The sequence below is a fragment of the Protopterus annectens genome, chromosome 3.part1 (genome assembly GCF_019279795.1).
Source record: "Protopterus annectens isolate FY-2018-M chromosome 3.part1, PAN1.0, whole genome shotgun sequence".
In the NCBI taxonomy this organism is placed as follows: domain Eukaryota; kingdom Metazoa; phylum Chordata; order Ceratodontiformes; family Protopteridae; genus Protopterus; species Protopterus annectens.
In genome coordinates, this window is record NC_056732.1 from 1,712,208,783 (window position 1) to 1,712,235,740 (window position 26,958).

At 38.9% G+C, this 26,958-nt stretch overlaps 1 protein-coding gene across 1 annotated transcript in view; it reads left to right on the plus strand.

Annotated features, from left to right (window-relative positions):
- LOC122798635 (zinc transporter ZIP4-like) overlaps nucleotides 1-19,891 on the plus strand; it is a 457,341-nt gene extending 437,450 nt beyond the window's left edge. The window contains exon 12 of the mRNA XM_044067722.1: nucleotides 16,926-19,891. Coding sequence (XP_043923657.1) covers nucleotides 16,926-17,054 — 129 coding nt within the window. The 3' untranslated portion in view covers nucleotides 17,055-19,891. The remainder of the gene's footprint in view (nucleotides 1-16,925) is intronic.
- The last annotated feature ends 7,067 nt before the right edge of the window (nucleotides 19,892-26,958 follow it).

A 26,958-nucleotide genomic window follows, 5' to 3' on the forward strand; every position in this document is an offset into this window, starting at 1 on the left:
AAAAAAGAACATCCAACAAGTCCACATGAATTGATGTACCCCCTAAACAAAATCACAAAGCTTAATTATATCAGAGAAAGGAAAAATGATTATTCATACTAAAGCAAAGGAAAATTAGTACGAATCAATCACAACGTGTAGAAAATAATGCAGAACCAGTGTATCCCCAAACCACTCGAAGCCGATAAGATCCACAAAGCACACTTTATTACAAAATGAAAAGAGTAACACTGAGGTTGAGCGCTTTCATCTGTCACATTACAGATTTCATCAGAACCAATAAAATAACAGCAGTTCATACATTATATATCTAATTTGGCGCCAAAAATCTATTAAATATGCATATCTTGAAGCAGCAATGTTCCCTACAGACAATACTAAGTTTTAAAAAACATTTACAAATGCGTCTAATACACTAAAAAGTGGTAAAAAATGGTAAAAAATGGTAAAAAATATATATTTGATATATTTGATAGAAGAATATTTAATGGATGTTGGTGATGTATGATGAATTCCTATGAATACTAATTCGACAGCACCCATTATCATAATGAAATTCACAGTATTTTATACGACTCAGGCAACTATGAACAGGTGTCTCTAAACTAGATAAATATTGGTTACAGACGCATAGATTATGCGATAGAAGAGTACTTGATTGACAAACGTATCACTAGTGAATTATATGATTATGTAAGAACTGAATATCCGGTTTTGGCTCATATAGTTGGAATCCCGAAGATCCACAAGAACCAGATCAAACCACCCTTTAGACCTATCATTTCAGGATCTAAGTCTAAGACTTTTAAGATAGGAACTACTATTGACCATTGGACAAAGCATATCTATACCAAAGTCAACCATCTGGTCAAAGATTCTTGGGATTTTTTAAGCAAATTAACTATGGATATGTGGGATGAAAATCTGACGTTCTTAACTATAGATGTCCAAGATCTATTCTCCAGCATTCCAGTAAATTCGGGACTAGAATATTTCCAGAGTAGTCTAAGCAAACACTTAGGAGGTAGCTGGGACAGAGTAAATCTTATTATGGACATGATGAGTTTGGTGTTGGAACATAACTATATAGAACATCAAGGTGAATTCTTCAGACAATCTCGAGGGGTGGCCATGGGAGCATCTTGTGCTCCTATCTTTGCAAACATGGTCATGCTAGAGTGGGAAAATCTACATATATTCACAAGTGAATTTTACAAACACATTCGGTTATATACCAGATTTTTGGACGATGTGTTCATCATTTGGACTGGACCAACTGACTTGATTCCCACCTTTTTGGAATACCTCAACAACACCACCGATTTTTTGAGATTCACGTGCCAATATGACAAAAAGGGCATCGCATATCTGGATACTTGGATTGGTAATACTGGTACTGGATTCACATCCAGATTGTATAGGAAGCCCACCTTTTCTAACGATTACATTCATTTTAGCAGCTGCCATCCACGCCATATATTTAAAAACATTGTGAAGGGCCAGTGTATAAGAGCAGCAAGGATGTCATCTACCCGTGAAGGCATGAATAGCAAATTAGACACTATCAATCAATTTTTTACAGAAAGGGGATATCCAAAGAAGCTACTGGAAAACATTACTACCTTTGTAAAATCACAATGGGGACTAAAATACAAACCATTATTAGGGAGTCCCATTATCATACAGAGCGATCCAAGTGAGAAGTGGGACAAAAAAGTCTGTGTGATAAGATTCAACCCGTTTGCAAATTTGATTATAGACATTCTGAAGAAGCATTGGAGTTCAATTATTTCTGCAGGCCCTATAGGTAGTATAGTTGGAACAGAGATATGCACTGTTTATAAGACTGGAAATAATACAAAAAACATATTGGAGTGTGGAATGAAAAACAAAAACAAAAGAATAATGAGTATAAAAGGGACTAGAAAATGTGGCTGTTGCAAACAATGTACGTACATCAACACTACACAAACCATTAGACTTGGCAACATTATGCATACGAAGGTGAACTGCATTACTGGAAATTGTAATACCAAGCGTCTAGTGTATATAGCTACCTGTACGAAGTGCCCGGCCTTCTACATAGGCAAAACGGAGAGGAAGATCAAGACACGAATATATGAACATATGTACAGGATAAAAAAGGAAGACACCAAAAATGCTCTATACAGACATATCCAGGAAAAGGGAACAGATCACAAGTTTTGGTTTTCCATAATTGATCAAGTAGATGTTAGTGACAAAGGAGGAAATTGGAAGACATACTTGGCATGGAAAGAAAGTAGATGGCAAATATGTACAGATGCCACTACTACACCAGGTATTAATGACTTCATCAGTTTGAAACCTTTGTTAGCATTGAACTAAGTTCACTAGTAGTAACCATTTAGTAATACGTATTACATTACAAGCACTTTATAGTGAACACACTAGTTTTTAAGTTTCTATGTTCCTAGGTATTAAGTATGTTTTTATACATTCGTGATTTTAAACAGGACAGGTTTATTACCAATTTTGGAAATAGTAAACTCTAAGTCATTATACATTATTTCTTGGAATACTTATTCAATACTTAATATCTAACTGATGTGCAGATACCTTGTATAGTAATTAGTGAAGTTATAATCAGTCCGTCTATGATTCATTTATTTAATTAATTATTTATTCTCAGGTACAATTCATACTAAAGCAGACTTTTGCCGCTTCTTCTTACTACCTATAATTAGTGAAATTGATTAACTAAATAAGGAGTGATATTTTGAAAGTGTTGTTTATCAGCCTTTCTCCCCAGGCCTCCGATGAAAATTGGCTTTGTTCCAAGTCGGACTTTCCCGGTTAACAAATGTTAAATAAATAAATAAATAAAAATAAATAAATTCTACATATCTACATGAAATTCAGGTAATGTCCTTCATGATTAACCAGTTTAACCACAAGTACTTATAAACAACAAGAATTACTTATTTATCTCTACAAACACCAAAGCAGAAGTAAATGGAAAACATAGGTTCATAGGTTCATAGGTTCATACTAGGCTATGGGTTATGAACCTGTCCCTCCAGCAAGTTCTATTTATTTCTGTTCTGAGGTTCAAGTCCCTCGAGCGTGTGGCTCTAAGGGATTTAGGTTTACTGAGGTGGAGCATGTCCATTAATTCTGGATTTGACATAGCTTTGTATGTCAGGCATAGATCGCCTCGAAGTAGGCTGTATGCAACTGAGTAGAGCTGGAGTTTTTTTAACCGAGCAGCATATGGCATCTGTTTGAGACCCTTGATCCTCTTGGTGAGATACTTTTGGGGTCTTTCTAATTGCTGCAGGTGTCGAGTAAGGTACATCCCAAAAGGGGCATTGTATTCTATGATAGGCCTGATGAGGGATGAATAAAGGGGCACGATTACCTCTCTTGATCTAGATGTGAAACCCTTCGTGATGAGGTGGGCTATGTAGAAGGTCTTTCTAACCACTTTGGCAATGTGGTTTTCAAAGGAGAGATTGCTGTCAACTTGGGTCCCCAGGTCCCTAATAACTTTCTCTGTACTTAATGGGTTTCCGCCTGTGTGGTAATTTGTGGGCACAATGTTTTTGCCAAAGGGTATGACTATACATTTTTTGGCATTTCTTTAAACCATGGCGCTGGCACCAGTTATCTGTCTCTGTAAGACCTTTTTGAAGGATGTTTGTGTCAGCTGGAGAGTTGATTATGGTGCCCAGTTTGCAGTCATCTGCGAACTTGGTGAGCCATAGTCCTCCCACGTTTGCTTCTACCGCGGAAAAGTATATACCGAACAAGAGTGGTCCCAGGACAGAACCCTGTGGGATGCCACTTGTGACCGGTTTCGAGTCGGACATGGCTCCAGCAACTCTCACTCTGTGGGTTCTGTCTTTGAGCCAGTTTGCGACCCATCTTGTGAGATAGGGGTTTATATTTAAGCTGGATAGCTTATCTATGATGCCTGAGAGGGGTATTGTGTCAAATGCCTTTGCAAGGTCCAGATAGGCTGTGTGGACTACCTTCCCTTCATCTATGGCTTTGGTGACTGTTTCAAAGAAGTCAACCAGGTTCAAAAGGCAGGATCTGCCCTTGACAAAGCCAAACTGGGTAGGATCTAGTGTCTGTAGGTCCCCAATGTCTTTGTTTATGAGCTCCATGATGATCCTCTCCATAGCCTTGCAGACTAAGCTAGTCAGGCTTATGGGGCGATAGTTTCCAGGGTCCGTAGAGGCTCCACCTTTGTGGAGTAGGACCACTGTTGCTGTACACCATTCTGTGGGCACATATCCTGTAGTGAGGCTGAGATTGTATAGCTGTTTTATTTGAGGGATTAGTTCCTCTTGGAGTTCATGTAGGACGCAACCTGGGACGCCATCTGGTCCCATGGAAGCAGTGTTTTTTTGCTTTGGAGAGGGCAGCCTTAACCTGAGCATCAGAGATGCTTGGGAGGCAGCCCTCTGCCGGGATAGATACTTGCTCTTTTGGGGGGGAGGGAGTGGAGAAGTTTGCACTGAACCTGTCTGCAAGGATATTGGCGATGTCTGTGGGTTCAGTGTATTTTTTGTCGTTTAGAATGAACTCAGAACAAGTCTGGGAGTTGCATCCCAGGTTTCTAACATAACTGAAAAAAGCCTTATGATTGTCTTTGGTGTCCTGTGCAATTTTTCTCTCGAAGCTGGCCTTGGAGGATTTTATGAGGGATCGTAATTTTTTGCTAGTACTGATCAGAGATGCCTTCCCTATTAGGGATTTTGCTCTATCATGTAGTAGCTTCCTCCTTCTGTTGTACATTTTATTTATGGCAGGGGTCCACCAGACTGGACGCCTGCCTTTGGATGATAGGGTCTTGGTTTTGTTTGGGATAGCATGATCCATGCATTCCTGGAGATGTCCATAGAATGCGTTTATATAGGATTCTGCAGTTTGGGCCGTAGTTTCCACTGGCCCAGGGGCCTTGAAGGATTCCACTTCAGTTTTGAGAAGTGAGAAGTTCGCTTTTGAGAAGTTTTTCACTGTGGTTTTCTGGGCTGGGGGTGGGGTTGGGATGTGGACATCCAGTGAAATTAATTTATGGTCTGATCTTACCAATGAGGGATATACTTCTGGTGTGGAGCATAGAGTCCCCATGTTGGTAATGATCAGGTCTAGTATGTTGTCCCCTCTTGTGGGAGTGGTGACTAGTTGTTCCATAGCATTTGAGTTTATAATTTCCAGGAACCTTTGGGCTAAGGTGCTGGGGCTTGAGTAGTGCTCCCAGTCAATGTTTGGGTAGTTGAAGTTGTCCAATATAATGGTGTTCGGAGAGATCTTCATGTTCTCCAATGTTTTCAGGAAAGCCGATTGGGATTCCTGACTTTGAGAGGGTGGTCTGTAGGATGCTATAAACTGAAAAGCAGTCTTGCCTACTGTTAGTTGCACCTGGATGGTCTCCGATACTTCGTGCAATGCCACTAACCTGAAGGTGTGGATATCCTTGATAAATATGGAAACTCCCCCTCCTTTTGTGGTTCGGTCCAGGTTTTGGGGCCAAAAAGCATGATATGAGGTATAGCCTGGTAGTGCTGGGGTGCTCTCTGGAGCCTTGAACTAGGTTTCTGTCACTGCACAGATATCGATGTTCTCCATACTGAGGAGAGCTTTGAGTGCGTGCATCTTGAGGTTAAGACTTCTGGCGTTTAGCAGCATTACCCTTAGTTTATTGTTCCTTGTGCTGTCTATGGGGGTGGGTTTGACTTTTGAGCCTTGCCTAAAAAAGGGACTATGGGGGTGGCAAGAGCCTTTGCCAATATCCGAAAGCCCAGTGGTGACAGGTGCAAGCCATCCCTAGCGAAGCAACGTGGCTTGTCGAGCATGTCATCCCAGGCTGACAGACACTGGATCCCCTTTGAATGACACCAAAATTTTAGCCAATTGTTAAAATCGATCATTTTGTCTTTGTACTGTGGCATCATTCTAGGTGAGGGTAAGATGCTGCTCAAGGTCAGTGTCATACCAGCCTGGGCTACATGATCAGAGAGCTCCTCTATGTCTCTTTTCATGTAGTCCAGGGAGGTACGTCTCAGGTCATTCACACCAGCATGTACAATGACTGAGTCATATTTGTATTTGCTTTGGAGTGACCTGAGTGCTTGCGTTATGTGGTGGATCCTAGCACCCAACAGGCAGCTCACCGTGACCTTCTCTTTATTCAGCCTGGTGAGCGGGACGTCAGTGTGTCTGACAATAGAGTCACCTATTACAAGAGTATCAGGTGTGTTATTCAGCCTTAAGGGCTGTGGCTGCTTGGCACACTGACTTTGTGGGTTATGTGTTGTGCGTGTTTTGTTTTGAGGTAGCGTTTGCTTGGATGTCTGCTTTGGAGGTCTCTGTTGCTTAGGTAGATTTTTATTTAGAGCCTCCGAGTATGTTTTTGTGCATTTATGTGTTTGGTTCACTGATGTGGTGGGACTATGTGATACTGGAATTGTGTTGTGTGAGGTTACCTTCTCCTCCTGACTGGTTACACCAGTTTTAAGATGAGAGAGCTCAGCCTCCAGTTTGGCTAAATAGTTGCATCTCTCACATATATTTGAACCTGTTTGGAGGAGGAGAGGGTTGTCCGTGTACATGAGACAGTTGTAACATTTCCTCAAAATTCCCAGATTCACCAGCTGGACTGGAGAGGAAACCATTGACTGACCTTTGGACATGCTAGAGTAATATAGGGAAACTGAATTTAAGATGGACCAATAGAGGACAGGGTAATTGTAGAGAGTATAAGAGTAAGTAGTGCTTATGGTTTAATAGTGCTAACTTGTAGGATTACTTAATTGGACCAGTGAAGGGCTTTAGAATGAGAATATGGTGTTTAAATTGAGAGATAGAGCAGTTCTAAGGAAAAAAGTGAAGAGCAGACTTTGTGGAGCCAGGAATAGTTTAAACCCAATTGCAGATCCAAAATTGTATTGCACTTTAGTGCCTCAGCCAAATAGCCTTAAAAAAGTAACATTCACAATAATCACTTCCCAGATATATATATATATATATATATATATATATATATATATATATATATATATATATATATATATATATATATATATATGTGTGTGTGTGTGCGTGTGTGTGTGTATTTATATATACAGCTTTGCTCTACAATAAAACAAGAAAACACAATAATAAAATAAATAGCTAATTAAAGCAAATATTTCCATTTCACTCGAGGCACTCCTTAAAATGGAGAACATCGATATCTGTGCAGTACCTGAGACCTGGTTCAAGGCTCCAGAGAGCACCCCTGCACTACCAGGCTATAACTCATACCACACTTTTCAGCCATGTAACCTGGACTGGAACACCAAAGGCGGAGGTGTGTTCATATTCATTAAGGATACCCATACCTCCAGGCTAGCTACCAAGCATAATGCAGCCGAGATTATCCAAGTGCAACAAACTCTGGGCAAAACTGCAATCCAAATTGTAACTTGCTACAGATCCCCCACCATGCCCCAGGATTCACTTTCCTCTTTTCTTGATATACTGTGAAATATTAGGGTTCAACCAAACACCATAATAATGGGCGATTTCAACTACCCCACCATTAACTGGGAAAACTACTCATGTACCAACTCCTTCGCTCAGCGCTTTCTGGAATTTATAAACCCAATGTCCTGAATCAACTTATCCACACCCCCACCAGGGTCAACAATATCCTAGATCTAGTCATTACCAACATCAATGAAAGGTATTCCACACCTGAAGTCAATGCCTCGTTGGTCTGATCTGACCATAATCTAATTACCCTAGATATCCACATCCTGCCCTCACCCCTCATTAAGGAAACCATGGTAAAAATTTTCTCCAAAGCCAACTTCATGCTTCTTAAGACAGAAGTGGTGAACTTCATGACACCCATGCAGATGGACAATACAGTTACGACTACAGAATCCTACACAATTGCACTTTATAAGCACTTACATGAGTGCATGTATTGTGCTATCCCAAACAGAACCAAGACACTATCCTCCAAAAAAAGGAAGCCAATCTGGTGGTCCCCTGTCATAAACAAGCTGTACAACAGAAGGAAGAAACTGTTGCAAAAGAGAGTAAAATCCCATGAGTGGAGGAGCTCCCTGGTCAGCCTCAGTAAGAAGCTGCGATCCCTGATAAAATCCTCCAAAGCTAGTTACGAAAACAAAATCACCACTGATTCTAAAGACAACCACAAAGCATTCTATAGCTATGTCAAGAATCTCAATGGCAACACTCAGATCTGCTCTGAGTTACAACACAATGGCACTAATTATACAGACCCAAGTGATATAGCCAACATCCTGGCAGTAGGTTCAGTGCTAACTTTACTTCCCCTCTCACCCCCTAAAGAGCCCATCTCTATACTGGAAGAATGCAAAGTTCCTGTAATCATGGCTGCACAGGTAAAAACCACACTCTCCAAAGCCAAGAACACAGAATCCATGGGACCAGACAACATCACAGGCTGCATTCTACATGAACTACAGAACGAACTGACACCCCACCTAAGTACCATGTTCAATCATAGCCTCACCTTAGGCTTTGTGCCCACTGAATGGGGCACAGCGATGGTTATCCCACTCCACAAGGGGGGAGCCACCATAGACCCTGAGAACTACCGCCCCATTAGCCTGATGAACCTGGTCTGCAAGGCCATGAAATGTATCATCATGGAACTTATAAACAAAGACATTGATAATCTCCAAACTCTGGACCCCACCCAGTTCGGGTTGGTAAAAGGCAGATCATGTCTCCTAAACCTGATAGACTTCTTTGAAGCAGTCACCAAAGCCATAGACCAGGGTAAGGTAGTTCACACTGCTTATCTAGATCTTGCCAAGGCTTTTGACACCATCCCCCCACTCTGGAATTCTAGATAAACTCACTAAACTAGGTATAAATCCCTATGTCACAAGATGGGTTGCCAACTGGCTCACTGACAGAACCTACACTGTGAAAGTAGCAGACTCCAAATCCGATTTCAGACCAGTGACATGTGGAGTACCACAGGGTTCAGTCCTGAGTCCTCTCCTGTTTGGTATCTACTTCTCTGAAGTACAGGCTAACACAGAAGGTCTTTGGCTAATAAAGTTCGCAGTTGACTGCAAAATAGGAGCCATAATCGAAACTCCTAATGATGTGGGCATCCTACAAAAGGGCTTCACTGAGACAGATGCCTGGTGTCAAAGCCATGGCATCAAGCTCAATGCCAAAAAGTACATTGTCACCCCCTTTGGTAAAAACTCAATACCCATGAACTACAACATAGGTGGTAGTATACTTAACACTGAAAGTGTGATAAGAGACCTTGGGACACAGGTGGACAGTAGTCTCTCTTTGATAATCACATCGCCACAGTAGTCAGGAAATCCTTCTACATGGCATACCTCATCACAAAAGGTTTCTCATGCAGAAAAAAAGAGGTCATTGTTCCCCTCTATTCATCACTCATTAGACCCATTATAGAGTACAACGCCCCTTTTGGTATGTACCTCACAAGACATCTACAGCAACTGGAAAGGCCGCAGAAATACCTCACAAAGAGGATTACTGGCCTCAAACAGATGCCTACGCAGACCGTCTAAAAAAACTCCAGCTTTACTCTGTCGGATATCACCTACTCAGAGGTGATCTCTGCCTAACATACAAAGCTATGTCAAACCCAGAGCTGTTGGACATGCTCCACTTAAAGAATTCCCAATCCCTCCGAGCTACATGCTCTAGGGACCTAAACCTTGTCACCACAATAAACAGAACATGCTGGAGGGATAGATGCCTGTCTCATAAACTTCCCATACTCTGGAACAGACTACCTATCTATATAAAACAAAGCTCCTCATTAGCACTCCTCAAGAAAAATCTTGATGATTGGATGGGAAATAGGAAATTAATCCCGGAGATCACTTCTGTGGCTCTGCTCGACAATGGCACAGGAAAATAATTTTCTTGGATGGCAAAAGCCAGAGTACCTTTTTGGCTGGGCTTGTATAGACCCTAGGGCCGATAGCCTAGTACCTACCTATGAACCTATTAAGTTCATGATTCAATCCCTCTGGTAAAAAAGTATTATATTTTAAAATAAATAATGCTTCTTTGCATAACAATATATTTTTATCAACATAGCATCACCAGTTCTGACAAAAACATTTTTTAAAATTGTACCCCGTATTACAGAGGAATCACTACCAGCTTATACATGAAATGCATAGCTATAGACCTTTCTGCTCTCTGTTTTTTAATGTCCCTAATGTGTTCCTGCAGCCTGACTTTAAATTTACTCTTACTTTGCCCAATGTAAAACAGGTTGCAGGGGCATTTGAGGCAATATGTGATACCATCAGTATCACAAGAGAAATTTTTATTATTCGGTTCAAATCTTTTTCCATTAATTTTACCAAAACTAGGAACAATGCATTTGCATACATTACAATTATTGCAAGGTATTGTCCCCACACATTTTACAGAAAACATAATATTCTCATCAGGTACCACAAAATAGGACTTAACCAACTTATCCCTCAAACTCTGTCCCCTTCTATAAAAGATAAAAGCTGGCTACTAATTATTTCACTTAACTTATCATCTTTCCTTAAAAAGGACCAATAATATTTAACTAGTTCACAAATTTCATCACTTAAAATATTGAAAAAAGTTGTAACAAAAAACATACGGTCCACACCATCTTTCACACAAATTTGTCCCCTATTTTTAAACACTTGTGGTTGCTCCACATGAAGTCCAGCTATTTAATTACTCATTTCTGTAGTATTTAGGATTATTATTGTCAATACTCTATTCATAACATGCTGCATTGTCCTCTGTGGTTTGTCTGATTCATATAGCTCAACAGTTTGCCATTAAATGTTTAACATTTTTACTTTGTAATTTTTCAGCATTACAAACATCTGGACATGTAAGAATGTTTTTACACTTTGAAGTGTGAACTGTGCGTGTTAAGTTTACTCTTAACAAGCAGCTTCTCTAATGTATTACTTGTTACTCCAAAGTTAAATGAAGTTATTGTCTGTTCAAGTGTGCCATGTTTGTTTAAAAACAAAAAAAGATAAGCTACATAATACTTTATGAATTTGCTTTCAGATGGTTCATTTTCTCTTACTGAAAAAAGAAGAAAATGTTATTACTAATGGTAGAATCATTTAACGTCTTACCCAAGTCATGAGAACACAGAAATCTTTTGAAATACTGAAACTTTCTATTACAAAAAAAAACTTTCTGCTTGTTAATATTACTATTTGAATAGTAATAACTAGCTGTGATACCATTTTAAAGGTTTAATAACTTGAATTACCTGCTGCAGGAAACTAGTCAACACTTTGGATTCCCTTTCACTAAATCATACATGTTAGGAAAGAGAGTAATTTAATAAATAATGTGCCATTTTTTGAAAATTAATGCAGACATGCATATGATGATATAACCTGCTTAAAGCGGCATAGCAGCTCGTATCAGTACATGGTAATGTTTTTAAATAAAATAAAAACATCGCTTTAAACTTGTTTAAGTGAATCACCAACTTTAATCAGGGATTGAGACTGTTATATATTTAAGGAGTTGTGATTTCTTTTCATTTTATTGTCTCCAGACTTAGTAATCAGAATACGAAAACCTTAACAATGTTTTAGATATCTCGTTGATTTATTCTGCCACAGATAAACAGTAGGGTTGCTACCTTTTCAGACACTCAATGTGGGATATTTTTCTGGGAATGTGACATTTTGAAAAAAGACAAATTACTGTCACAATCAAAGTAAAGGACTACAATTCGCTTTTCACCATAAGAACAATTTTTATTTATAGCCTCTGAGTTACTTCTATAGTTTTAAATAATATAAAGATGTTTGACACAAAGCAATTATTTTATACAACTGTCTGAGAAATCATAGTAAATATGTTTTGCCCTAAAATCTTTGAAGTCTTGCCATATTTCATATTTTTGCAGGTCACAACTGCTTACATATGGATGGGCCTGCATAAAAATGTACATGTGCAACCCTAGTAGGCACTCAGCTAAGCAAGAAGTGTTAGACAAAGAAAACAATGCATACTAGCTGATGTTTTCTTAAATTCACAAGCTTCTATATTTTAATAATTCTTAAATTCTTTAACTAACTACTCCATATACCATACATTACTCCTGAAATCAGCTCCTTTCTGAATATGATTAAGACTGTTGAAGAATTTGTATGGCAGCACTAATTAATTTCTTTGTAGGACTGTGTTACTTAAATTTTATGAAGGGACTCCAAATTTAATAATTTTTGTATTCTGTTTTTCTGATATAGTAATTGTATATAATTAAACTACATACAGAAGTTGCCAGTTTATTTACCAAAATAGGACAACCATAAAAACAGATCTTGAAAGTGTTCTTCAACATATTTTTGTCTGTACAACACTTTTCATCATTGCTGAAAAGCTTTTGCTTTATGTGCATGATACAGTACCCTGTCTTTATGTGCATGATACAGTACCCTGTCTTTATGTGCATGATACAGTACCCTGTCTTTATGTGTATGATACAGTACCCTGTCTTTATGTGCATGATACAGTACCATGTCTTTATGTGTATGATACAGTACCCTGTCTTTATGTGTATGATACAGTACCCTGTCTTTATGTGCATGATACAGTACCCTGTCTTTATGTGCATGATACAGTACCCTGTCTTTATGTGTATGATACAGTACCCTGTCTTTATGTGCATGATACAGTACCCTGTCTTTATGTGTATGATACAGTACCCTGTCTTTATGTGCATGATACAGTACCCTGTCTTTATGTGTATGATACAGTACCCTGTCTTTATGTGCATGATACAGTACCCTGTCTTTATGTGTATGATACAGTACCCTGTCTTTATGTGCATGATACAGTACCCTGTCTTTATGTGTATGATACAGTACCCTGTCTTTATGTGCATGATACAGTACCCTGTCTTTATGTGTATGATACAGTACCCTGTCTTTATGTGCATGATACAGTACCCTGTCTTTATGTGTATGATACAGTACCCTGTCTTTATGTGCATGATACAGTACCCTGTCTTTATGTGTATGATACAGTACCCTGTCTTTATGTGCATGATACAGTACCCTGTCTTTATGTGTATGATACAGTACCCTGTCTTTATGTGCATGATACAGTACCCTGTCTTTATGTGTATGATACAGTACCCTGTCTTTATGTGCATGATACAGTACCCTGTCTTTATGTGCATGATACAGTACCCTGTCTTTATGTGTATGATACAGTACCCTGTCTTTATGTGCATGATACAGTACCCTGTCTTTATGTGTATGATACAGTACCCTGTCTTTATGTGCATGATACAGTACCCTGTCTTTATGTGCATGATACAGTACCCTGTCTTTATGTGTATGATACAGTACCCTGTCTTTATGTGCATGATACAGTACCCTGTCTTTATGTGCATGATACAGTACCCTGTCTTTATGTGTATGATACAGTACCCTGTCTTTATGTGCATGATACAGTACCCTGTCTTTATGTGCATGATACAGTACCCTGTCTTTATGTGCATGATACAGTACCCTGTCTTTATGTGCATGATACAGTACCCTGTCTTTATGTGCATGATACAGTACCCTGTCTTTATGTGCATGATACAGTACCCTGTCTTTATGTGCATGATACAGTACCCTGTCTTTATGTGCATGATACAGTACCCTGTCTTTATGTGCATGATACAGTACCCTGTCTTTATGTGCATGATACAGTACCCTGTCTTTATGTGCATGATACAGTACCCTGTCTTTATGTGCATGATACAGTACCCTGTCTTTATGTGCATGATACAGTACCCTGTCTTTATGTGTATGATACAGTACCCTGTCTTTATGTGCATGATACAGTACCCTGTCTTTATGTGCATGATACAGTACCCTGTCTTTATGTGCATGATACAGTACCCTGTCTTTATGTGCATGATACAGTACCCTGTCTTTATGTGTATGATACAGTACCCTGTCTTTATGTGCATGATACAGTACCCTGTCTTTATGTGTATGATACAGTACCCTGTCTTTATGTGCATGATACAGTACCCTGTCTTTATGTGCATGATACAGTACCCTGTCTTTATGTGCATGATACAGTACCCTGTCTTTATGTGTATGATACAGTACCCTGTCTTTATGTGCATGATACAGTACCCTGTCTTTATGTGTATGACACAGTACCCTGTCTTTATGTGCATGATACAGTACCCTGTCTTTATGTGTATGATACAGTACCCTGTCTTTATGTGCATGATACAGTACCCTGTCTTTATGTGTATGATACAGTACCCTGTCTTTATGTGCATGATACAGTACCCTGTCTTTATGTACATGATACAGTACTCTGTCTTTATGTGTATGATACAGTACCCTGTCTTTATGTGCATGATACAGTACCCTGTCTTTATGTGCATGATACAGTACCCTGTCTTTATGTGTATGATACAGTACCCTGTCTTTATGTGCATGATACAGTACCCTGTCTTGGCTCCCACTGAAATCCAAAGAACAATGGAAAGTGAAATAAATGGTGGAAGGATGCCTGAGACAAGGGAGAGATGCACAGGGAGTTTTAACAATGGCGAAACAATGGCTTAGCAATGTGCATTGCATATGAGAATGTGAGTGTGTGTGTGTGTGTGTGTGTGAGAGGGAGACAGAAAGAGAGAAAATGAGAGAGTAATTGCTGTCAGCTGTGTCCAATCTGATTGTACCTCATATTTTTGAACTGCTCTTCAGACATTTAGTGTATTTCTGACAAATCAAAGCAGATGATAGTCACTAAATAATGGATATGTTCATTCAAATATCATGTCCTTCAAAAACGCATGATAATGCAAATCCTGTGTTTCTAGCAATTTTCTAAGAGCAATATTCTTTTGTCCCCTCTTTTTTTTTGGCTTTCTCTATCGGTATATATGCTAAGAGACTGGGTTGTGTGTGTAAGAGAGACCGAGTGAGAATTGGCATGTAACCAAAACACTGATATGTCATTAAGTGGTAATTTGCATGTATCCCATGGGCCTCCACTAGAGTAGGCTTAAGGTATTACACAGTAAATATTCTAGCTTACCTGGTTCTCCCTTGGGGGTATTACTTAAATATTTGTCTTTCTGACATTTTATCCTTTGGTATGGTTAATTTTAGGGATAAGTTGCAGGCATCTTAATGTCTGTGGACATCAAGTTTGATATTAAGTTCTGGATTTCAAAAGTATTGCCAAACTATCCACTTATAATGTACTAATGAGCTCAGAAAAGAGTGAGATATAGCAAATTCAACTGGTAATCTATCAGTCCAGTCATTCGGCAAGCAGAGGGTAAGGGAAATTAAGTAATGTACTCTGCATAGTGATGAAACTCTCAGCTCCAGACTCAAGAATACATCCAAAAATTAGGGGGGAGGTGCAAAGACTTAATATCATGCATAAAATTTAAATGTTTCTCTCATTTATGTAGAAAGTTGCTAGACTAATAGAATTTGCATTAGCATGCATTTTTTAAAAGGGGGGGGCAATGATTTAAAATCATGGACAGATTTCAAATATTTCTCTCATAAATGTTGCAAGGTTAGGATATTTTATATTAGCATGCATTTTCTGGAGAGTATAAGGTCTGACATTTAAATGACTATCATTATTTAGTGACTGTAATACTTTGTATTTTACCATAAATCCACAAATGTTATCAGGATAACCAAACACTATGAAACAAATTCAGGGACAATCTAAGTAATGAGGGACAGCTGAGAGGTATCATTTACAGAGAAAAAAAAAACACTTGCAAGAGATGTAGTCCTTCAGAGAGGTACAGTGGTACTTTTAAGAGTGATGAAAATGGTGTTTAATAGTGGCTATACTGTAGTTTTGTAAGAGTGGCCACAGTGGTGTTGTGGCAATAGTGACAGTCCTCTTACTTGCTTTACTATATTCATTTATCAATATCATATATTGATTTTCAGGCAATGCTGTCCTTTCCCAAAACTCCTTATTCTCTGATGTAACTTATTCCCTGTTTTAATTTCTCCAAGTCTTTTGGGTTTCTAATACTAATACATGAATGGACCCCATTCCTACATCAAAGTACGATTAAAGTTCATGAAATTAGTATTGTTTTACTATTTGATGTCAGCCAGAAGTGCTCTTCACAGCCCCTCCAATTTGCCCAGTAATGACTCCTTCTGCAATTCGTATGGAGTTACATGTACTAGTAACATATCTAAATATGATTGTAGATTCTTTTTTATAAGACCCATTGCTCCTACTACTATTAAAACTCCCTGAGTATCTTTCTTCCACATTGCTCTCGTTTCTGCATACAGATCCTGATATTTTATGACTTTGTGTCTCTCTGTACACAGGACACTGTAGTCACTGGGTGTGGTGCTTTCAATGGTCAGTGCTACTTTTGTCATCTTTTCTTGGACCACTATATCTGATTTTCTAGCATCTACCTTTTGAACTGCTAGCAATGGATGATCCCATGTGATGTAGACTTCATAATTTTCTATGATGCTTTGTGGCTCATGTTTCGAGTGTTTTTCAGCCACTTCCGTACCATTTCTTTATTCTTATTCTTCATTCCCTTCTTTATACTTTTCATGATGTACTCCCAGAACTTTCCATACCTCACTCCCTATTATTTATGCTCATTGAATTGTTCTTCATCACAGGTGCAGTAGCAATGTTGTTGCATTTCATAGCCATCCTAGGTGTTTCTATTTTGTGGCAATTTTACCTTTGGTGGTATGGTATTTTTTATTTTGTTATGTCTACTTGTGTGTTTTCTAAATGTCTCCTTACCTCAACATTGTTATGAATACTTCATGATTTATTTAGGTGCTGTGAACACGGTTTCCTAACAGCATATCTTATTTTTGCAGCTTCCTGCAATGATGAACAGCAAGCAAAACAGGCCATGGCTCCTCTTTGCCCTGCATAATTTGGGACTACTGCTTGGATGGGCTATCCTTCTGTTGCTGTCCCTTTATGAAGATAACATTGCTGTATGATGTCCACACATGACAAAAGAGAAGAACTGTACTGTTTTGTTGACATCCCTGAGTAATCAGGGCAATAAAGAATCTTGACTGCAAATCAGCTAGTGTTTGCAAACTCAGGAAAATACCTATTCATTTGGGTTGCCAGATACAGAGTGGTACAATCGTCCTCAATAAGCCACAGCAGATGATGATCAGAAAGTCAGGACATGTACGCTACAGATATGGGCTGTCATAATCTCCCTCACATAAAATAGGGATGCAGGGTAATTTTGATTTCCTTTAAGATTGGGAGAAAGAACATGTTTGTTTTCATCCAGCATCAATATATAGATTATGTTCATGTCAATTATTTTCACCAGATGTTATGCGTATGTCCTCATCGTCAGTGTTTTTATGTTATTGCTCTTCCAGCATAACGTTTTAGCCCTTGTATCCCTTAATGTCTTATGCGCTTCTTTTTGTGGTTTGCCATCTTTGGAAAAATGCTGTGTTTTTCTACTTTCTCTTGGTTTTATAGTGCCCTACCCAATAAAGTAGATGTCATCCAGTTCTTCTTTTTACCCCAGTTTGCTAGTGTAGTGACATTTATGGCATACATTGTGGGTACTTCTGTTCCTATTTTTCTAACAGCTATGTAATATATCTGTTCTCTGTACTGGTAAAAGCACTCTTGATGCTTGATGTTATAGCAGCCTATCCACTGACACAATGGCATGTGTTTGTCTGTTTCTAGTATTACACTAAACTATGTTTCCATATGATACTACATTTCCCAGACATATCCCAGTGAATTCATTCATAACACAATCTGCACAGCTGACATTACAGTACAGGTGTACCTCATACAATGCCACACAATAAAATCAGTTGTGCCATGCCCTTGTTTGGGTATTGATCATATAAATGAATGAGATGGCAAAAAGAGCAAGGAGTGCTTATTTATTCAATATTTCCTTGCATGGTAATTGATAAAGTGGCCTGTCCAAATGCTGGCCAACTTCAGCTATCGTCAATCAAATACAAGGAAAACACACACAAAGAACAGAACATTGCTACAGCGCTATGTAATATGACAGAATGCCATAAAGTTATAAATGCAATGTAAGCTAAAGACAACAGTAATTTGTCCAGCCTCATAATACATAACATAACATAAGGGAATACATAGTGTTAAATATTGGTTACCAGCCCTAGATGAGGAGACAGTCTTATTTGTACACCACTGTAGATAAAAGATGTGACTAGATAATACAAATCATTAATTTTCTTAGTAAAATTGCAAGTGCTAACCTAGATTTAAAGTACTCTTCCTAATTTAAGCGCAAGAATAACTTTGGTGAGATTTCTTTTAAATGCAACTTCTGTTTTAGAAATGGTCACAGATAACTGTTTACCCATTTCAGCTGTCAATGCTTATGTTTAATTCTTGCTGAGTGCACCAAAATGCCAGTGCCAAATTTGATTGTAAAATATGAATACGGTCATGTTCACAACTGCACCTTATCACATTCTGGTCATGTTCACAACTGCACCTTATCACATTCTACTGTGGTCCAGTTGATTGAAGTTCCATTCAGTGAGAAAGTTTTTGGAACGTTTTCCTTACTGACTTTTTTTTTATCACAGAAGGATGCTTGACTGTACGTGAATGGCTGCTGCCAAACTTTTATGTGGGTAAAGATCTCCTGAAATAAAATATAACCAGTTTTGATATCTTTAACAACTTGGATTATATTATATTTCTTTGCACAGTCCTTTCAGTAACTAAAAACATTTGTTGAGTATGATCTGAGAACTAACTAGTGCTTTTTCTAAATTTGTTTTGAATAATTTCTGTGCTTCCCATTTTAGCCTCAGAGCTGCTTGTTAACACAGTGATATTATGCATATTAACTGCTTTTATACTATACCCATATTTTCCACTAGCAAATTACATGGTGACATATTTTCCTCCTGACATTATTCTGTACCTCCCAATCTCTGTGGGTTCACACTATGACATTCCTACCCAGTGATAATATTCCATACCTACACGTCTTACTATTGACAGTCGTCAGTTTCATCTTTAAATCATAATTCTATATCTTCCATCTTTAAATCATAACTCCATGTCCACCAACCCCCCCCCCCTTTATTTATTTGCAGCTACAGTGATTTGCCTCACTTACTGCTGACACCATGCTATTTTGTCACTCTTTTGCAATTCATGAAAATATGACCCTTTACCTCTTTAGGGTGAGAATACACTCTGCTCCTACAATATGATACAATCATTAACAGTCATAGCTGAGCAAGAATTGTTCTTGATTTCTTCATCAAGTAATGATGCAGCACAATTCTTAGACATTTATTTCTTTGGACTCTGTGCTTCAGGACCAATGGTTACTATTAAATCTCAGTATCTCTCCCCCCTAGTGACCAATGTGAAGTATATGGAGCTCCAGTCTTGAGGCAATCTAGAAGGATCCACACCTGTTCCAAGTGGAGGAGCCCAAGTCTCTCCATCCTATAAAAGAAATGGTTGCATACAGATAGAGCCATAGAGACTAGAGCCTGGGCTAGAGAAACAAACAGTCTGGGGTCTGTTGAGAGAGACCAAGACCAAGACACATGAGCATTACATGCAGAGACAGAACCAGAGAAAGGATCAGGCAAAGGAGTGAGAGCAGATTAGAAGGGAGCCTGAGCTGAGAATTTGGAAAGGAAAAGGCTGGAAGGGTGGAAAAGAAGCCAAAACTGAAACTTACCAATCAAAAGTGAGTCCTTTGAACAGCAGATAGCTTAGCATGGTACAAAATTGACTGTGAAGATAAATAAAATAAGAGTTTTGTTTTTTTTAATATTAATTTTGTGCTGATTTTTGCTTCAAAAAGCTCACAAAGCTTTGAAAAATTCTTCTGGAAATGCTATTTATTCCAAGCCCAGGCAAAAAAAAAAACATAACTATAAGCATATGCCCTTGAGTCTCCGGAGTTTTTTTTGAGAAAGCAAACTAACATCTTTAAAGTGTGATGCTTGTTGGTTGAGTTAATGATTCCCAAAATATCATTGAATATATAACTGTTAAAATTGTTGTCACAGCCACTATCAAGTAAACATAATGGCTGTGATAATCCATTAATTTGTCAACACATTTCTTCCAAAGCAGCTGATCTGCTTACAAAAATACTGCATTATGTAGTAAAATCAATAACAACTTTTAAGCAGTAATGTTAGAATGATACATAATGTGTAAGATTTTGTGCAGATATTTTTGGCATGCTTTTTCCTTTCTTAGAGACCAGATGGCTTTCTTCACCTCCCATGCACAAGGTACAAGGTTCGATCCTGACCTCCAACCAATGTCTGTTTGGAGTTTGCATGTTCTCCCTGTGTTTCCATGGGGTTTCTCCCATGTCCAAAAAACATGCTGAGTGTTTCCATCTCAGTCTCATCAATGAATGGAGCTGTGGGCAGCAGCACATGCCAGCACCTGAAAACAGCTTATGGAAAGCTGGTGGTGGAATGCAGAAGTCCAGGACATCATCAAAAGGAAAAGGAGTGCAGGAAGATATGGGTGACAGAAAAGACTGACCAGGCTAGGAAGGAGAACTGGTTGGCTAACAAAGAAGCTAAGAAAGAAGTTGCCATAGAATAGGGCATCAGAAGGACAACTGGTTGGCTAACAACGAAGCTAAGAGAATAGGGCATCGGAGGGACTACTGGTTGGCTAACAAAGTTGCAGTAGAATAAGGCATTGGAGGCATTGTACCAACTTCTGGAAAGTGACTCAGTAAGGGGCACAAGGTTGCAAGGCAAAGATAAAGAAGATAGTCAAGCACCCTTCATAAGGGATTGAAGAAAACCCCACAGAAGCTGTACTTCCCCTACAATGAGAGAAGAAGAGGAGCCCAGCCTAGAAGAAGTAAGAACAGCACTAAGGAAGATGAACCTAACACAGGCAAAAAATGCACTCTCCAAAGCTAAGAATACAGCATCCATGGGACCAGATGACATCTCAGGCTATGAACTACAAAATGAACTGGCACCTCACCTAAGTGTCATGTTTAATCATAGCCTAACCACAGGCTTTGTACTTATCCCACTCCACATCCACCTTGGATCCTGGGAACTAATGCCCCATCAGTCTGATGAAGCCATAGAATGTATTATCATGGAACTTATAAACAAAGACATTGGCGTGGACCCCATGCAGTTTGGGTTCGTGAATGGTCGATCTTGTCTCCTGAACATGATTGACTTCTTCGAACTTCAGAGCCGTGAACAAGAGTAAGGTGGTCCACACACCCTATCTGGACCTTGCCAAAGTCTTCAACACCATCCCCCACTCTGGAATCATAGATAAACTTACTAAACTGGGCATTAATCCCTACGTCACTTGATGGGTTGCCAACTGGCTTACCGACAGAAACCAGACTGTAAAAGTAGCCAACTCCAAATCCAGCTCATGACAAGTGGAGTACCTCAGGGTTCAGTCCTGGGGCCGCTCTGCAAACTGGGAGCCATTATTGAATCCCCAAATGATATGGATATCCCACAAAAGGGCCTTACAGAAACAGATGGTTGGTGCCAGAGACATGGGCTCAAGCTCAATTCCAAGAAATGTATAGTTATCCCCTTTGGGAAAAAACATGCACCTGTGAATTACCACATAGGTGGCAGTACACTAAACACTAAAAGTGTGATGAGAGACTTAGGGACACAGGTGGATAGTGGTCTCACCTTCGATACCCACATTACCACAACAGTCAGGAAATCCTTCTATTTGGCACACCTCATCATTAAGGGCTTTTCATCCAGAAAAAGGAGGTCATTGTCCCACTGTACTCATCCCTCATTAGACCCATTATAGATTACAATGCCCTGTTTGGTATGTACCTCTCAAAACATCTGCAACAACTGGAAAGGCCGCAGAAATACCTCACTAAAACAATCACAGGTGTAAAGCAGATGCCCTATGCAGACTGTCTAAAAAACTCCATCTATACTCTGTCACATATCATCTATTCGGAGGCGATCTCTGCTTAACATACAAGGCCATGTCAAACCCAGAGCTGTTGGACATGCTACACCTAAAGAAATCCCAATCTGTCAGAGATACATGCTACAGGGATCTAAACCTTGTCATCACAATGAACAAAACATGCTGGAGGGGTAGGTTCCCAACCCACAGACCCCTCCCAAACTCTGGAATAGACTGCCCATGCATGTCAAGCAGAGCGCCTCTTTGGCCCTCTTCAAAAAGAACCTTGATGATTGGATGGGAGATAGGAAATTCACCCCGGGATCACGTCAGTCGCCCTGCTAGACAGGAGTCCAGGGAAGTAAATACTGTGGGAAGAAATAACCAGGGAAATGTTATAGCTAGGCTTGTATAGGCCCTAGGGCCGATAGCCTAGTACCAACCTATGAACCTATGAAGTCAGGGAAAGCAGCAGGCTCATATGAGGTCACAGCAGGTAAGATAAAGATGCTGAGTGAGATGGGGAGAAATGGCTCCTGAGGGTACTAATAGCAGTGTGGAGAGAAAGGCATATCCCAGATGACTGGAGAATAAACATACTCATGCCAGCATACAAGAACAAAGGGGACATCCACAACTGTGGGCAGTACAGAGGCATTAAACTCTTTCGTGAGAGGGTGATTGATAAATGGTACACAGAGTAGTAGAATGTAAAATGGGAGATGAGCAGTTTGGAGCACAATTGACCTGATGTTTGCTCTGAGACAGATACTTGAGAAGAAGCTAGACATGAGGAGAGAGTCCAGATGGACATTCCTAGATTTGGAGAAAGTACATGATAAGGTCCCAAGAAAGCTGATTTGGGCAGTACTGCGGTGGTTTGAAGTCCCAGAAACATTGGTAGAATTAGTGCAGACTATGTATAAGGACCCAGTGACTCAAGTATGAACAGTGCTCGGCCTCACAGAGAGGGTCCCAGTGAGTGTGGGTGTACATCAGGGTTCAGCTCTGAGCCCACTGCTGTTCATACTGGTGATGGACAACATTAGCAAATAGGTTGGAGGGGTCAAATCAACAAAGCTGCTGTATGCAGACGATGCAGCAGTACAGGTAAACTCTGAGCTAGAACTTTAGCCAAGGAGAATGGAATGCAAATCTGAAGGAACATGGGATGAAACTAAGCACAGATAAGATGGTGGTAATGGCAGCAAACTAGGGAAATCAAAAGAAGCTGAGAATAGAGATAGAAGGGAAGATAGTGGAAAAGGTAAACAGCTTCAGGTATCTGGGAGGAGTAGTTAAGGGGAAGATAGAGGAACTGGTAAACAGCTTCAAGTATCTGGGAGAGGTAGCTGAGGAGAAGGGAAGTCTGAATGAAGAGGTCAAAGTTAGAATCAGAGGGGCTGCAGCCAACTGGCATAGAGTATCAGGGGTGTAGTCTATGACAGAAGAATGCCAAAGAAGCTGAAAAATAAGGTGTACAAAACAGTGGTGCAACCAGTACGACTGTATGGTACTGAAACTTGGGCAGTAAAGGCAGAACAGTTGAAGAAGCTAGAGGTGATGGAAATGAAGTGTCTGAGAAAGGTGGTAGGATGCACACTGTGGGACAGATGAAGAAATTAGGACATAAGAGCAGAAGTCAAAGTAGCTCCGGTTGCAGAAAAGATCAAAGAGAACAGATTACAGTGGTTTGGGCACATGTGTAGAAAAGCAGAAGACAATCTGGTAAAGAAGATTTGGGACAGACAGGAAGAAGGTAAGAGGAAGCGAGGATGTCCAGCAAAGAGGTGGATGGATTGTGTGAAAGATCTGCGACAATTGGGCATGAGTGTTGAAGAAGGCAGGAATGTGGCTCTGAGTCGAGAGAGCTGGCGACAGTTAACACGATACCCCGACCCCATGTAGAAAAAAATGGGGAAAAGGGGGCTGATGATGATTTCCTTTCTGATTGCGCTATTAACTTTGCACATATTACATGTGATGGTATAATTCACAGCCGTGATCATGTCCTGGGACACACCAAGTCATCTTCAAGGAAGAGCTAGGTTTTATTATTTTATTGGAGAATGCTGCTTTTCCTCTTTGTAACAGAAATTAGACCACTTGGTTGTCTAGAAATACATCTCATTCAGCAGATAAAAATATCCCCATGATTGTTAAGCTACTGTACAGAGGACCCAAGGCAATGTGAATTGCTTTCTATTTGTGGGTTTATTTATTTCTTTACCAGACTGGTGAGCTGCTCATAAAATCCTTTTCAGCCATGGCCAAGGCAAAGTGTTAGGAGCAAAACATACATTTAAGTACAGCACGAGATCTCAAAATATGTCCACTGGAACTTTTTACATCCAAAAATAACATAGACAACACGCAAAATGCATTCAGTTAAATAATCATCAGGTTAGCTACATATGATTGTCATTGTCTATTACAGTGAAACTAAGTGAAAGAGTTACAAATAATATGGGCCATAACAAAAGAGAATTGCTAACAATATATAATTATATATATATATATATATATATATATATATATATATATATATATATATATATATATACTCATATTAACATGGTGTTGTAGATCATTATGAGTAGAAGCCAGAATATTTCATAATCAGACACAAAAAACAGCCATAATCACATTGCAGATGTTGATTCTGTATTTTAAACTGGTTGTATTGGTGCTGTTATTATATCATTTCATAACCACTCCAAGTTCTTATAATGACTAACTGCAACAGTTTGATTCTTCAGAAAGGGAAAAGAGATGGCATTACAGACAAAAGTCTTGGTCCTCAAAACCACTTTATGAAACATCACAACCTTCAAGTATGAGGATATTTAAACACTGACCTTAACTCCTTTAAGCATTATAAACTTCCCTTTTTCCTGGTGAAATCCCAGCACTTCAGAGATACACACATTGCAAAACTTGTTAATTTCACATCAGGTGCTTACCTTCCAGGAGCCCTGAGTGTCCACATATATATGACTTACATAATGACTGCAACTGAATGTTGTGATTACATAATCTTTATTTTCTTTGTGGTACAAACAATAAGGAACACCTGAGAGAATGGGTTTATTAACCTTAGCGCATGTACCAATAAGCTCTTTAAATAAGACTTCCATTTTTACAGCAATTGTTTTAGCATGAACATTCATTCCTCAGACAAAATACTAACACTGTTTCCTTACTCATTTCACCAGGAAGAATACAGACCTCATGTATTTCATTCTGGAATGACAAACAAAGTCCATAAATGACCATTTAGACCATTTATTTTTCCCTATCTGAGACGTGGCTGTACACCCCTAAAAATTTATCTGTTATATGATGTGTTACAAAGATACAAGGTTCAGCAACTGAATACATGGCAATAGTCTTATTTCTGGCATTCTGTGACATGAATACCTGACATTTCTATTTGTTTCTATGGGGCAGCAGCTTACATCAGTGCTTCTCCATTTAACAAGACTACATTATTCCCTCTGCATTAGCTACAGTGAAAGATGGAGCTAACTCAAACCCTGCTTCTTTTATTTTTTGTGTGTGTTAAAAGGTGTGCTTACTATTTAGACATTTGTCCTTTTCCTTTTGCTAGTGCTACTCTCTGGTTAAATGACATGCTGAAAATATGCAAGTGGTAAATGAAGGACTCAAGCCTTGGACTAAAGGAAATTAACTTTGAGTCATAATGAGTTACTACCTTTGTGTGTGTGTGTGTGTGTGTGTGTGTGTGTGTGTGTGTGTGTGTGTGTGTGTGTGTGTGTGTGTGTGTATGTCTGTGAGTGCAGTTTATAAACAGACATACACATATACATATATATATATATATATATATATATATATATATATATATATATATATATATATATATATAGGTCTGACCACTTACCCAAAGATGACATCACTGAGATGAGATCACTAAAATTTAAGTTTAATGAACGGGCACATTGACTAAACATTTCCCATGGTAAGGTACCAGTTGGCCAACATGGGGAAATTTGCCCTTTTCCCCACTGAAGTGCCATCCTGGAGTTGGCATATTTAGTTAGGAGGGGTGTGGGGGGGCATAGGTTGGAGATAGTGTGGTGCATTTTTTTGTTACATGTTGGTCAAATTGTTATTTATCATGGGAAATGTTTTGACAATGTGTTCTTTCATTAAACTGAAGTTTCATTGATCTTGTCTTGGCAATGTCGTTTTCAGGTCAGTGGTCTTTCATTTATTTGACTTATGCTTATATACACACAAATATATATGTAAATATATATATATATATATATATATATATATATATATATATATATATATATATATATATATACATACATATATATATATATATATATATATATATATATATATATATATATACTAAGGTTTACTGACTGAATTTCAGCAAAACACCCAAATATCATTGTTCACAAAGTCAACCAGAAAATATCACCTTTGTAAAGGTCAAGCAACAATCTTGGTGCATGCAAAACGTAAATTAAAAAGTGTTTTGCAGGGGGCAAACACTTCTGCACCCCATGCAGGGGGGGGGGGTCCTCAACACCCTGTGCTAATTCTATACACTAATTCCAAGATTACACAACATTAAGGAAAGGGCATATTTTTCAATCCCAAGAATTGTCTGATCTCACCTGTCAACAATTTGTGCAGTTGATTGAATTCTCTTAAATAAAAAGATGTTGACCAATGACAGATTTGATGATATTGAGTTCCTCCATATATAAATAAATAAATAAATACAAAGATAGAGAGAGGGAGAGACAGACAGAGAGACAGAGAAAGAGACTTTCAACTCTAATGCTCTTCCTGCAGGTCTATCTGTCTCTGTTCTCACCACTACTCATGTCGTTTTAACTCCCTCTTAACTATTCCCTTTTTACCACAAAACTTTGAAGCCAAATAAGCCAGCTAATTACTCGATAC